This window comes from Camelus dromedarius, chromosome 9, assembly GCF_036321535.1.
Source record: "Camelus dromedarius isolate mCamDro1 chromosome 9, mCamDro1.pat, whole genome shotgun sequence".
NCBI classification, from domain to species: Eukaryota; Metazoa; Chordata; class Mammalia; order Artiodactyla; family Camelidae; genus Camelus; species Camelus dromedarius.
The window spans coordinates 16,252,078-16,265,750 of NC_087444.1; the positions used below are offsets into that span (position 1 = coordinate 16,252,078).

At 55.5% G+C, this 13,673-nt stretch overlaps 1 protein-coding gene across 1 annotated transcript; it reads right to left on the reverse strand.

Moving 5' to 3' along the window:
• Positions 1 to 842: 842 nt before the first annotated feature.
• INKA2 (inka box actin regulator 2) lies at positions 843 to 12,810 on the reverse strand. The gene is made up of 2 exons (XM_010995302.3): positions 12,509 to 12,810; positions 843 to 2,154 (listed from the first exon to the last, which is right to left on the reverse strand). Exons 1-2 carry the CDS (start codon positions 12,563 to 12,565, stop codon positions 1,312 to 1,314), a joined length of 900 nt encoding a protein of 299 aa, XP_010993604.1. The 5' UTR covers positions 12,566 to 12,810; the 3' UTR covers positions 843 to 1,311.
• Positions 12,811 to 13,673: the final 863 nt, after the last annotated feature.

Below are 13,673 nucleotides of genomic sequence, written 5' to 3' on the forward strand. Positions count from 1 at the left end.
TTAGGCAGAGGGGAGCTCAGCCAGGAGGAGGCGAGGGAGGAGAGAGGGACTGCCCTCCCGGGCTGGCTGGGCGCAAACAGGCACCCACATTGTCTTTACCCAGCCAGTGGGCGTTCCCAGCCGGAGTGGGCGGGGCCGCAGCTTCCCGGGGGCGGGGGCGCGGGCGTCGCTCTCTGGGCCTCGTGCCCAGCGCGGCTTTAGGGAAGCTTTAGGTGCAGCCGCGGGTGCCGGAGCTGAGCTGCTGCCCCTTCCACCCCGGATTGTACTGGTTGAGGTGGGAAGACGAGGCCGAGGGCTCTGCTTGTTGCAGAACGGAGCTAGGAATTTAAAAATGAATGTGTATTTCTTTTCGGCGACCCTTCACCTTACTGGTTAATTGACGCATTGCTGTGCCCTGGGTGGGGTTCTCTGCTGGGGACCTGGTGTCGGGGAAGGAGTGTGTGTGGTTCCAGGGCTCGGCCTTGCTCTTCAGTCATCCCTGCCCATGGCATGTTGGTGGACAGGAGCATATCCAGGCTTGCTGCCTCATCTGGAAAATGGGACTAATTTACACTTACAAAGGAGATAATAGATATGGCAAGGCTTTCAAACGTTTAAAGTTCTATACATATGGTAGCTTTCCTTTCCTGTGCTTTTAGAAAGGCCTGGGGCTTCCCCAAGCTCTCCTTGCACTCACTCCTTATTCAGCCATTTCTCAGGGTCCAGAGATGGGCTGAAATCTCAAAGGCAACAGGATGAGGTGAGGGTAGAATTTGCCTCTGCTGCTCCCACTCCCAGGAAGGCTGGACTTTAATACCTGCGCCTGGGGCAGTGCTTTGCCAAGGAAGCGAACAGTTATAATGTTGGGGACACAAGAGACAAGGTCTTTATTGGGGGCATATCTGGCAAACCTGAGGCCCCAGTGCCCTAATCCACACAGAATGTGCAACTGAAGTCTTTGGGGACAGTGAAGGAATGTCAGAAGGATGTCCTGGTCTCCTCCCCTGCCCCTCCCCTGCTGTCACCTCCAGCCCCAAAGTGAGCAGCACGCACGCGTGCACATACGCACGCACGCAGGCACGCGAGCACATTCTCTCTCTCCTCTCTGTCCAGGAACTCTCACCTCCCCCACCAGCCAGCCCCAGCCACAGCCTCTCCTAGCTACACACCTGCCAGGCCTGCTCCAGACCCTCTTGCTTCTCCCTCCTTTCTGGGGGGAAGGGACTTGGAGTTAGGCTTTTAAAAGCCACACCACCTGCCCGACCTCTTTCCCAGGGGCCCAGCATTGGGACCTGGCCCTTTGGGGTTCAGTCAAATTTCTGTCTCTAGGATTCAGACCCAAACAGCTGTGTTAATATCAAAGCCAGGGGGTGAGGACTCCAGGGCCTTGGGGCAGCCGGTGGAAGGACTCTCCCCTCGTCTGGGCTCCGCGGCGCCTGGGAAGGGGCAGTGTCCAGAGCCCTTGGAATGGCTCCGCTTCTTGACCTTTTGCGACCGTCCAGCTCGGGGCTCAGAGGCTGTGGGTGTCACCCAGCCTGGTTTCTCCTTTAGCAGCCGGTCGCGGTCAGGCCGCACACTCCGCAAGAACTTCCTAAAGATGTTGGCTGTCAGGGCAAACCTGCGGCCTAGCTCCCTCGGCGGGCTCCTCCCTCCTCTGGACTCCCCCACCTGCCCGGTCTCACCCTTCTCCCCACCCTTCTCTAGTTCTGGCAAGTCTAGCCAGTTGCCCACCAGGTCCGCAAAAACGTTGTCACCTAACACCAGAGGCTGTCGGTTCCGGCCCTGGGACATCAACGTGGAGGGCCAGTCATCCGGTTCCACCAGCTCCGGCCCATGCTGGGCACAGCTCTGGTGATGTGACAGCTGTGTCCCGGGCAGGGGAGCCACGTCCCTCCCCCACACACTCCTGTGCGATGGAAACTTGGTGCTGCTGCCAAGAGAAGGTTGGGTGGAGGGGGAGCAGGCCTCGGGCCTGGCAGGACGGCTGCCACCCTCCCACTGAGGGGGCTCGGGCTGTGTCCGGGGGCTTTCCGGGCAGCCTGGGGTGGGACCCCCTCCGGAGATGTCCAGCTGCTCCAGTGCCGTCTGCACCTGCAGGAGCTTCAGCTCTTGCAGCGCCCCCATCATGCAGTTCATCTGATCCTGCAAGCCATCACCCACTTCCTTCATGGACATCTGCAGGGGAGAGAGCAAAGGGCCCGTGAGCCGGGGGGGGGGGGGAAGGGCTGCTCCCAAACACACACCCCCAGAGTCACTGCAGCCTGCCACCGACCCCACCTCTGTCCAGCCGGGTCCAGTGCACATCAGAGCTGGGAGACGGGGAATTTTAACAGTGATATGGCTGAAAAAGGAAATAATATTAACGGCAGCTAACTTGCTAAGGCAGGCGCTGTCCTAAGCTACGTGTGTGTGTGTGTGCATGTGTATAAATTAATCTCTATTTAACCTCCCCAACTACTCCATGAGGTAGTGACTATTACTGTTCCTATTTTACAGATGAGGGAACTGAGGCACATAAGTATCTTGCTCAAGCTTACACAGATATTAAGAGGTGGGGCTGAGATCAGTTTGAGGGCACACAAAGTTGCAGGGGCCAGCTGTATCCCTTTTTGTGCCTGTGCCCTCTTCTTCTCCTGAGCCTTCCTGAGGTGATGATGATGGTAACAATAACAATTGGTGAGCAGCTGCTGTGTAGCAGGAACTGAGCTATGTGTCCTAGGCACCTCGTCTCATTTCATCTTTATATAAACCTTAGGAGGTTGCTGTTACTCTTCTCATTTCAATAGATGAGTAACCGTGGTGGGGGGAAGTGACAGGCCTCAGGTCACACTGCTCATGTCGCTGGGATTCAAACACAGGACATCTCACTCCGCGCGCTGGAGCCCTAACAACAAGCCATGCCTCAGGGTGGCTGGGCCGTGGAGGAGGGTTGAGAGGGACTTACGGGAAGAGGAGGAACTCAGATTGCCCGAGAGAAAGGATAGGCCTGGGGTCTCCTGTCACTGCTGCTCACATCTGGCTGGTTAGAAGAGAGATAGGGAGGCCAGGAAGCCCCTGTTTGCAGGGGTCCCTGCCCAGCTCTGCCCTGCCCTTCTCTTCCTTCCAAACACCTGTCCTCTCTCAGCTGCTCTCAGACTTGGCTCCAGTGCTCTTCCTGCCTTCTCGGTCCAATTGGCTCTGTTGCCCTGGCCCAGAGCAGGGACACTGGGGGCCAGTTCCCCAGGCCCTTTGTGGGTGTCTCAGGCCCAAGTCCCACGTGCCAGCTGGAAGGGGCTGAGAGAGTGACTTGGGTGAGGGCTGAATTTGGAGACTGGGCAGGGGATGCTTCGTCTGATAACATTCATGAGTCATGGGTTCCTTTCCCCGGGCCCAAGCTGCCCTGGTCCCACCAGCTGCCTACCCAGACCTACTCATGTTACCAGCAGCAAACTTCGTGCGAGGGGACCATCTGTTTCTTAAGCCCCCCAGAGACCCACAGGGATCATCTTACCTCCCAGTCATGTCCTCATGCACAGAGCTAAGCCCATGGGGTGGAGGACTGGGAGGGCAGGCACAGAGGCCCTGCAGGGCGGCACTGGCAGCTGACCCTCTCAGACTTCAGGGTCAGACCCTCCCTGCCAACTCTGGCATGGGTGGGGGCAGGAGGGGCAGGCTCTCCTGAGCCCGCAGTGCTAACAGACAGTGGAGGCTGACTGTTGTGAAGGCAAGGAGGCCTCTGTTGAGTGTAGAGTGGCCCACACTCTGTACCTTCCCTGAGACAGGGCAAGGAGGAGCGGCGGCTCAGGGCCTGATGGCCTGGGATTTGCCAGGCTGCCGGGCAGGAGGCACGGCTTGCTGTGGGGTGGCCATACGTGCTGCTGGCCCCGTGCTCTGATCTCTTTGGCTTCCACCTTCCTGACCCCTTCTTCCGGAGACAGCTCAGCCACAGCTGGAAAACCCAGAGCAGAGTCAGGAGACTCCAAGCCCCCAACCAAACTCCTCAAAGTCCCTTCCCAGCAAACTGCTTCTCTGACCACCCCCTCCCTCCTACCGCTTGCCTGTTCACCCTAACCTGGAACCTCAGAGTCATTTTTGGCTTTTCCACCCCACAGCCCCCGCTCCTGTCCCCAGAGGCCGCACATCTGCCTTTCCATCCCCTGGAATGCTGCAGAAGCCCCCTCGCAGGGCTTCCAACCACCAGATCAGTCCTCCCAACACACACCTCCGACCCTGTTACTCACCCCTCAGAAGCATATTCTATTCCTGTACACACGCCCCACACTCCCGTCAGAACCTCTTCTGTGAAACTTAAAGCGCTCTTCCCTGCGTCCTGTTACTCACAGACCCGCCCCAGCTCCTCTGTGCGTGAAAGTGCTGGGTTAAGTGCTGGGTCGTTCATGAAACATTCATTACGCGTCTACCACTTGAGGGCAGGGACTGAGAGCTATGTATCTTTGTTGCCCCAGAGCCCAGCCGGCACCTTTGCACTCATATCCATGAAACATACACTGAGTACCACTGAGTACCCCAGATCACCCCCCAGGCTGCTGGCTGCCCTCAGACAGTAAGTCGCTACCCAGGGAGAAAGAGTCAGGGGCATTTCTCCAGGTTTCTTTTCACCAAGAGGCACAGAGTCGGAGCCTGCAGGCTTCCTTCCAGAAGGCTGAACACAGTCCAGGTCAGAGGCAGTGGGAGGAATGAAATGACCCCATTCAATCTCTTCCAGTCTGGAAAAATCCTTAAGAAATAATGCTGACATTTTGTACCTTTTCCCAGTGAGAATGAATGCGTGGGTATGTATGAATTCAGGGCCGCCCATAAAACAGAGGCCCCATTTAAGTAAATAGGAGCTGAAATTACACTCCTATGGAAAATGATAGTCTGTATTGGTTAAGATCTGGGTTCTGGAGACAAATGGAACAGGGTTCAAATCCCCGCTCTGCCACCTTATAGCTGTGTGATCTGGGCAGGTTATTCAAATTCTGTTTTTAAATTTCTCCATTCTTTAAAATGGGAATAAGAGTTCCAGCCTGGCCCAGCTTTGGACAGATTAGGTGAGTCATGTGTGCTTATATACGGCCTAGAGGGAGGTTACTAAGAACTTCCAGAACATTTCTTCTTCAGTGACCCTTCACACACAGTAGTGATAGGATTCTGTCCATCTATCTGGTCTGAGGAAGGAGCGGCGTCTCCATCCTGTCTCTTCTGCCCACCCTGACCCCCACCCCGAGTCCACATGGAGGAAAGAGAGCGAAAGAAAGGGAAGCCTCTGCATCCTCCTGCACACTGGCCGGCTGGACTCCCAGGCTCGGTCAGCCAGACGACACTGAAGGGCAAGACGGCAGCTGTGAGGGATGAGGAGGAAGAAGGAAGCCCGAGTGTGGGAACTGGGAAGGGCAGGGGGCGTGGGAGGCAGGAGCATCTGCTGGGTGCTGACAGAGAGGCAAGCTGCCTTGCCCGGCCCCAGAGGAGTGATGTCACCCACGGAGAAAGAGCCAGAGGGCAGGCTGCTGTGTTCCCCAGAGCGTGGGACCTGCTCAGATCCCAGGGTTTCTCTTGCCGAAGCGAGAGCACTGCAGGGTGGGAGCAGAGGAGAGAGGCCAAATCAGAGAAAATCCCGAGCTGAAAAGTAACACTAAATCCCCATCTCCAGGCTGTAGGTGCTGAGCGCCTCTCCTGCCTCCCAGAGCCTCAGAGCCTCGGGCTGGGGCCCAGTCATACCCTCGCCCTCGGGGGTCAGTAGGAAAATAAGAGGGTCTGATTTGTTCTGATTCATTTGAGCAGCAGTGGACTGAACAGCCACCTCCCTCTTTCTCCACTCCTGCTCACACACACTCACACGCTTGTGCACACACACTCACACAGGCACAGGGCTGGCCCGCTCCATCATCCAACACAGTACCCCCGTGATAAGCACATCCCAGAGGCAGCTGTGGGAACCCTTTCTGGGAAAGGTCACACCACCCTCACATCCATGCCACCCACAGTCCATCTCCCACCCCCAGCATCTGCTGGGCCTCCAAATGTCTCATTCTAACAATCTTCTCCCTGTCACACTTTATTCTCTCCTGCGGCAGTTTACACCAGCCCCTGGCTTCTCCCTAGATGAGAGCTGGGCGGCTGCCGGGCCCCCTCCCGGTGTGTGTAAGGAGCCCCACGCTGTCCCCACCTGTGGACCCCTGGCCTGCTCCAGCTGAGCTCGGCCACTTGACAAGGGCAGCTTCATCAACCTTCTGTGCCTCGGATTCTGACTATAAAAAGATAACCCCTCACATGTGTGTAGCCCCGCCCTGTCTTCCACGTGGCCGTATCTGATCTCTGCCATTACCCTGGGAGGCCGACTAGGCAGGTGGGGTTGTCACCACTTAGTAGGTCGGGAAACTAGGAATCTGAGAGCTTCCTTTTCTCCCTCAGGGTTCCCCAAACACACTTCCTCAGACTTCCTTCGTGATTTCACCACATCTACATATGACCTCGCCTCCTATTTAATACTCTACTTCAGTCTATTGTTTATATAAATAAGTGTATTTATCCAGGGACTTATATGAAATGTATATCACTTACCATAAACAGATAACACACACATTATATCTATCTATATGTCATCTATCTACCTTAAACTAAAAGTTTTTCCTCTGAGTATCGCCTGATGTCTTCTTGAGCACGCCCAGTGGAAACACTGATCTGTTGCCTGAGGTTCTGAGGTGTGTTAGTGGGAGGACTGGGACCCCACGCCTGGCCTCTTACTCCAGGCCAGTGGGCTCTCCATGTCATCATGACCCCTGACTTTTCAGCCTCATGGGATTGTTGTGAGAGGAAACCAGCATAGTCAGTGGGCTGGGCAAGTGCAATTATCATCATATGGGGATGAAGAGCATGAATCTTGGAGGGACTCCAAGACCCAATTCAGTTCATTCCCACTGGAGGCGTCTCTTCACTGAATCATCTGAGGGGGAGAGAAGCTGCTGCCTAGGGCTGAAGGGGAAGATGCTGCTGGGAAGCCCAACCCTCCATCCTGGCCCTCCAGTCCTGAGCCCTTGGTGGGGTAGTGAGGGGTCTGCTGTGCATGGACGGCTCCCCCCACTGGCACTCGCTGGCCCTTTGTGGTGTGGGAGGAGTGAGGATGGGAAAATGTGACACCAGCATCCTCGGCAACCTTCCCAAGCCCTCTCCTGGGCCCCTGACTGATCCCACAGCTGTGCCCTCTATCCATCCATCTCACGCCCTCTCCCGGCTCAGCCAGAATCCTTTGACACAGGCTCCAGCTTTACCATGGACCTGGCGGTGTGCCCTGCCCTGCTCCCCCCATGCCCATTACTCACAAGATCCCCACACAGTTCCTTTCAGCCCCTCTGGAAGCTAGAAGGAGGTTCAGGGCCGGAAATGGGAAAAGACCCGCTTTTGCCAAGTGGCCCATTCTCCAGCTCAGTGAATAGGGACCTTCACAGCATCCCCTGCCCCCCACTGCTCTTGGCTGGAGCGCTCAACAGGAAGGTAAAGCAGAAACCGTGCCAAGAGCTGGAGGAGGGAAGAGGGTAAAGAAAGGAGGAAGTGTAAGATGGATGCGCCCACTTTCCCAACTCAACAGTCTACTGGGGGCCGTGCGCTCGGGCAAGAGGCAGACAGATGGAGAGAGGGGCCTCGTCTTACCCCTGAAGGGAGCTTGCCTCTCAGCCTCACCCTTCCCCTGACCAGTGTTAGCCCCTCTCGTGCAATCAGTCATCCAAATTCCTTGGGCATCCAAGGGCCCTCAAAGAGTCACCTTCTTTTTCTCCTTTCTGCTTCAGGCCTTCATAAGCTCCTGTGTGGACTCTTGTAATAATAACCCTTCAGACTCATCTTCCTGCCTCAATTTCCTCCCTCCCCCCACCTACACCCCCTACCACCTCCTAGATCCCAGGGCACATCTCTCATCACTCTGCTCCGCAATGCATAGAGAAAAGGTCGGGCTCTTTAGCATGGCATTCAAGGCCTCCATCATCACCACCTAGTCTGCTCTCAACTGCTCTTTCAGCCCTGGTGCCCACAATTACTCTGCATACACCCTATGTTCCAGCCAAATTCAAGGGAGTCTTCAAACATCCCGTCTAGACAGTCTTCGAATGTCCCTGTTACTGCTATCTCTGTGCCTTTTGGTCATGTCATCTTAGTATCTGCCCGGAATGCTGTTTTCCTCCTATTTCCATCCTTAGTTATCCCTCAAGGCCTGGCTTGAATGTCACCTCTTCCACGAAGCCTCCCCCGATCTCCTTGCTGGAGGCATTTCCTCCCTTTCAGAGCCCTGAACAGGAGCCTCTCACCTAACATGTACCCTCTATTTCTGTACAAGGTTTGCATGCACGTACTGGCTAAAAGTGTGAGTTCTGCAGTCAGACTGGCTGGGCTTGAATCCTAGCTCCGCCACTTAGCAGCTCTATACCTTAGCCAGGTCACTTAACCTCCCCATGTCTCATTTATAAAACTGCAATAACGGAAGCACAACTTCTTAGCGTTGCTTTGGCAATTAAGTAACATAACACATTAGCTATCTGGCACAGCAATAATCCTCAACGTCAATATATGTTGTTATTCTCACTCCTACTAAGCTGTGAGTTCCTAGAAGGCGGGATCTGTGTCTGTTATATTTGTAACCACAGCACTAGTGCTGGACAAAGTGCTTTAAACATAGCATGAATTCAGTAAGTGTGTTCTGTGAATGAGTGGCACATGACACCAGGCTGATCAGTTCGTCATCAAGCGTTTACCAAGTGCCTAAAACACATCAGGCACCGTGTTATGTGTTAGGGACATACAGCTAGGGAAGCATGTGATATATGCTGTCATTTAATCTTCACAGTAGCTGTATAAAGTCGGTATTTTTAAAACCCCATTTTACAGATGAAAAAAACAAGACACAGAGAGGTCAAGTAATCTGCCAGGGTCACACAGCGGAGATTTGAGTTCAAGTTGGCCTGACCCCAAATCCTATGCTCCACACTCTTCCCCATAACCACACCATGCCATACTGTCTAGTCCAAAGTCCTCTTCCCCGAGCTCTAAACATCAAGGGAGACCACGTTAGGAGATCCCTTGCAAAAGCTTTTTTCTGCCTCGGGAAATTTGCCTTTTGCTCCAAGAGCAGAAGGCTGTTCCTAATGTATCTCCTCTATCACCTTTTCTCCTCCTTACTTTGCCTTTAGGCCCTGGTCCTCCTCCATGTGCCAGAAGCTTCTGAACTTGTGGCCACTAGTGGATAGATAATTGCCTTCTAGGAACACCAAGCTGTTCTAGAAGGACCTTCCCCAGCCAGAGAAAGGGCTGCTTCACCATACTTCAGCTAGGATCAACATTCCAGGAACTGGCTCCCAAAAACCTCCTCCTCCTCCAGGAAGCCTTCCCAGCCTGGCTGTACTTTACTCAGACTTTACGCACTCTGTTTGCTCTACACTGATCTGAACTCATGAGCAATGCCCTGTGAGGATCTTACATCTACTCCCTCTGTGTGCCTGTGTCTACCCCATTTGTTGGAAGCCCTCCAGGGAACAGCATATAAGGAACAGCTGGTCCCAAGGCCTCTGTTCAGGCAGGGGCCCTCTTTGGCGGCTCTTTCGGGAGAGATATGTTCCCTGCTGAGTAGCTGGAGCTCCGACCCCTTCATCCTAATGAAGAAGTGTGTCAGCTGCTGCTACTCTCCTGCCACATTGCAGCCCTGAAACCAGATCCCCATCTTCTTACAAACAGGAGGAAAGAGCCAGTTCTCTAGACATCAATTTAATTGAGCCAGGATCCCCAAACCCTCAGCCTCCCCTCAGTGCTCACTTGTTACAAAGCAAATTTTCTGCTTCAGGAAATTGGGAAATTCTGCTGCTTTGGTTTTCAGAAACTGATTCTTCTTGTCTAGATTTTCTGGGCCAAGGGCAGGGCAGGGCCAGGATGCAGGAGAGGAGCGCAGAACACCCTCTGGACAAAGATAACTTCACAGCTAGTTACTGTTTCCTTTTCCAGCAGGTTTAACCTGGTGTCTGTAGGACACATGTTTCTTGAAGGGAATTTAATGGAATAAATGAATGTAGAACTTGACTAGTATTACATGGGTGCCATTTCTGGGTACATGCTGACTTTGGGCAAAACCAGGCAACACACAGTCCTCCTATGGGCGGCAGGGAAGGCTCTGCCTGGGATGACCACATCACACACTTCAAGCTCATGACACACACTGATTGTATGCTGTGCCCACCCCACTGCAGGCCTAGGGGGCAAACAAGCCAACACTGTCCTATCCCAGCCGCAACCAAGCTGCACTGAATTCAACCCCCACAGTCCTTGGAAAAGCCAAAAGCTGAGCCTGCGTTAACTCAGCCCACTTTCTCCTTCACTCTCACTGGGAAAACTGAGGCACTGAGATTTGGCTTTGCTACCTAAGCACTGGACTGAGGTGTCAGGGAGGGAAAAAGACTCTAATAGCTCTGCCTGTCACTCTGCTCCATCTCATCTCTGGGCAGACTGGCACCAGGGAAGGGGGCGGAACACCATGGGTGGAGGGAGGGTGCAGAGCTCTCCCATCTGAGTGTCATTCTGGGCCCCAGGCCAGGCATCTGGCTTCCTCTCCAAGAGAGTCAAAGGCTGAAGCTGCTCAGACAAAGGGCCAAATGAAAGCTAATGGGGAGCCGGGTGACTTCAGCCTCTCCCTTTCCTCCTCCGGGGGGACTGGGACTGGGGGCTCAAGTCCTTGGCAGGAGAGGGTGCAAATCGAGACCTGGAGTTCAGCTCAGTGCAGATTCCTATTGCCTTTTTTATTCCCCTGGCATCCACAGACTCTCTCTTCCTCCCCTCACCACCTCCCACCTAGGGTGCTGTAAAAAATGCAAATCAGTCGGATTTTAAAATTCAAGCCCATGCCAGGAACACCCACAAACCCTCTATTAAGGCAGATCCTGAGGTGGGTGGTGTGGTCCCAGATTCCAAGCATAAAAGAGGATTCTGTTAGATACTTTTCTCAGCATGGGCCTTGGACTCCAGATATTATCAGTGATGATCCTCACCTTTCTTTCTGGTATTGGACAAGTGAAGGGGAAAAGTCAGAATTGTGTACGTGTGGGTTGGGGCCAGCCATCCCAAACTGATATGGGAAGCATGAGAAAATGCATACAGGAAGGAACATGATGGAGAGAGACTCTTCTGTCCCTCATCTAAGAAACATTCCTCCGGGTAACGTTCCCATCTGACTGTCACCATGAAAAGGGTTCAGGAGGAAGTACCAGAAAAGTGACCTTGACCTGAGAAGACAGGCCCTGGAGTAGGACAGACAGGAAAGGTGCCTGGGCCACTAGACTAGGAAGCATCAGTGAGAACACCTGCTGCTGTGAGCTCCCCCTCCCCCAAAGCTGGCCCCTGATCCAGCTGCCGAGTTCCCTCCCCCACAGGAAGAGTGGAGAGTTTGCAGGCAGGACAGGGAGAGGCTGTCATGGAATCTGGAGAGCCATGGCTGGCACTTTCTGGATCCAGGGTGCCCCTGGCTCTGAAAAGTAAGAAGAAAGAGGAAGGGAGAAAAGTGAGACTGAGAAGAGGGCGACTCCAAGAGAAACAAACTAAAAGGGACAAAAAAAGGCGGAAGTGAAGTCCCAAGAGAGCCTACTTGACAGAGATGGAGGCGGGGCGCAGGTAGGGGACGTGGAGAGTATCTGTCTGGATTCTGATGGTTGAAGGAACAAGAGAGGTGGCAGGTGGGCGGGGGTGGGATATCAATTCAGTGAAAAGCAACATGCTCCTCCCCTCCACAACAGAGCTTCAGCAGGCCCCCTCTCCCCACGTGGGCGATTTCCTCCCACCCCACGCCTCGCTCCAGACTGAGCCACTTTGCCCAGCCCATGTACCCCAGCCTCCGCACGCTCCCCTCCTCACTCCCCAAGCCCAAACCTGACATCTGGCTGGGCCTCCGCAGCTCCCCGCTCGAAAGCTGCCAGGCGGCGCCCTCCTCCCGCACCCGGCCCTCCCCCGCCGGTCCAGCTGCCAGCCCCCTCCCCGCTGGCAGACAAGCCCGGGCAGACAGCCGGCCGGGCCTGCCCCCGCACCCGCGCCAGCCCTGCCAAGCCCGGCCGCCTGGGTTGAGGCCCCCGGCGGTGCCAGCTCCCCTCGAGCGAGCAGTCCCCGGCCGACCTCCTGCCCCCGGCGGGGTCCGGGCCGCGCCCCCTTCTCCGGGCGCCTCCCGGCCCCGGGCAGCCCCAGCAGTCCGGCACCCGCGTCCCGCTCTTTCCGTGCGGGACCCCCGGGTCCCACTCTTCCTGGTCTCGGGTGCGCCCTCTTAGCTCCCTTGGGGTCTCTGGACTCATTTCGGTCTGGGCTGGCTTGGCTCTCCCTGTCTCTCTCACTTGTTCGTGACTGCCTCCCTCTCACACAAGCCTCTACCCCAAGTTTCCTCGCGGCCCCTTTCCCTCGGGACAGCCCTGCCCTCCGCCCGCGTGCCGCGTCCCCTCCGCCCCGCGCGCGTCCTGGTCTCGGGGCCCAGGCAGAGGCCATGTACCCGTCGGGGCGGGGCAGCCCTCCCAGCCCCCGGCGCCCGCTCCACTCTTACCAGCTCCTGTTTGAGGCGGCGCAAATAGCAGTCCATTTCCCTGCTCTTCTTCCTCATGCGGCCATTGGCCGGGCTCGGCTCCACGAGAGAGTCCTGGGGTGGGGACACCGGTCCCACTGACACTGAGCTCGGCCGGCTCCCGGCCCTGGCGCTCCGCGTCTCTCACAGCGCGGAGCGGAGCCTCTGCTCGCAAGCCAGGACTTGGAGCCGCTTCCCTGGCTGCTCGCGGCGCGCGTTCCGTGATGGGGGCGGAGGGAAAAGTGGGACAGCCTATGAGAATTCAGGGGGGATGCCTTTAGCCAATGAAAAGAGCGCACAGGGGGCGCGGGCTGGGTTTCTGTGGGTGGACCCTGGGGCGGGTGTGTCCACAGGCAGGGCCGCGGCTTCTAGGGGGCTTGCGTGGGGACACCTGGTCTGGCCCTGGCACGTCAGGAGGTATCGTGACGCCAGACTACTGACATCCTCCAGCAAAGCACGTGACCCTCTGTTTGGTCCTAAAGAGAGAACCCCGTCTTATGGATGGGCACTGGGTAGCGGTCTCAGAAGCTGATCGCCTTAGTGTCAACCTCGTTAGCCAAACTTCGATCAGAAAAGGAACATCCCACTCTAAATGCCACTCGGCAGCTCTTTTAAATCCTAAAGTGTTCAAAAAAGTGCACTCTGAAAGTGTGGGTCCACCTCGCCTCCTAGTGTAGCATCCTCCCAGTCCACTCCTCACCCCTGGAGCCGAGGAGCCGCCTCTCCGTCTATTCACGTATTTGACACGAAGCAATGGAGGATCTACAGCTCTCCAGCCCATGCAGTAGGTCTGAGGATACTGAATAAGACAGGCCAGGTCTCTGGTCTCAAGGACATACATGCGGCGGGGGAAAGGAATGGAATGAGATAAACAGGTAAAAAAAATATAGACGTGGTAATTTCAGGTAACGATTCTTTATGAAAATATAAAACAATGGGATGGAAGCTGCTTTCCCTAGGGTGGGCAGGGCGTGGGGGAGGAAGCCTTTCTCTTCCCCAGTACTCCGGAGTCAGTTATTCCAACTCTTGCTCTGGCCACTTGCGAAACTCTGTAAGGTCGGGGAAAGGACGGGATTCAGTCAACAGGCGTGGCCCAGGCACTGGAGGTGTTCGAGCTCCAGCCAGGCCCTGGGCGGTGGAGTTGCGG

Excerpts from the sequence above, each read along its gene's own strand:
- INKA2 (XM_010995302.3), bottom strand. The coding sequence starts at position 12,565 with ATGAGGAAGAAGAGCAGGGAAATGGACTGCTATTTGCGCCGCCTCAAA. Across the intron at positions 2,155-12,508 it reads GCCGCCTCAAACAGGAGCTG|ATGTCCATGAAGGAAGTGGG; the intron begins GTAAGAGTGGAG and ends TCTCCCCTGCAG.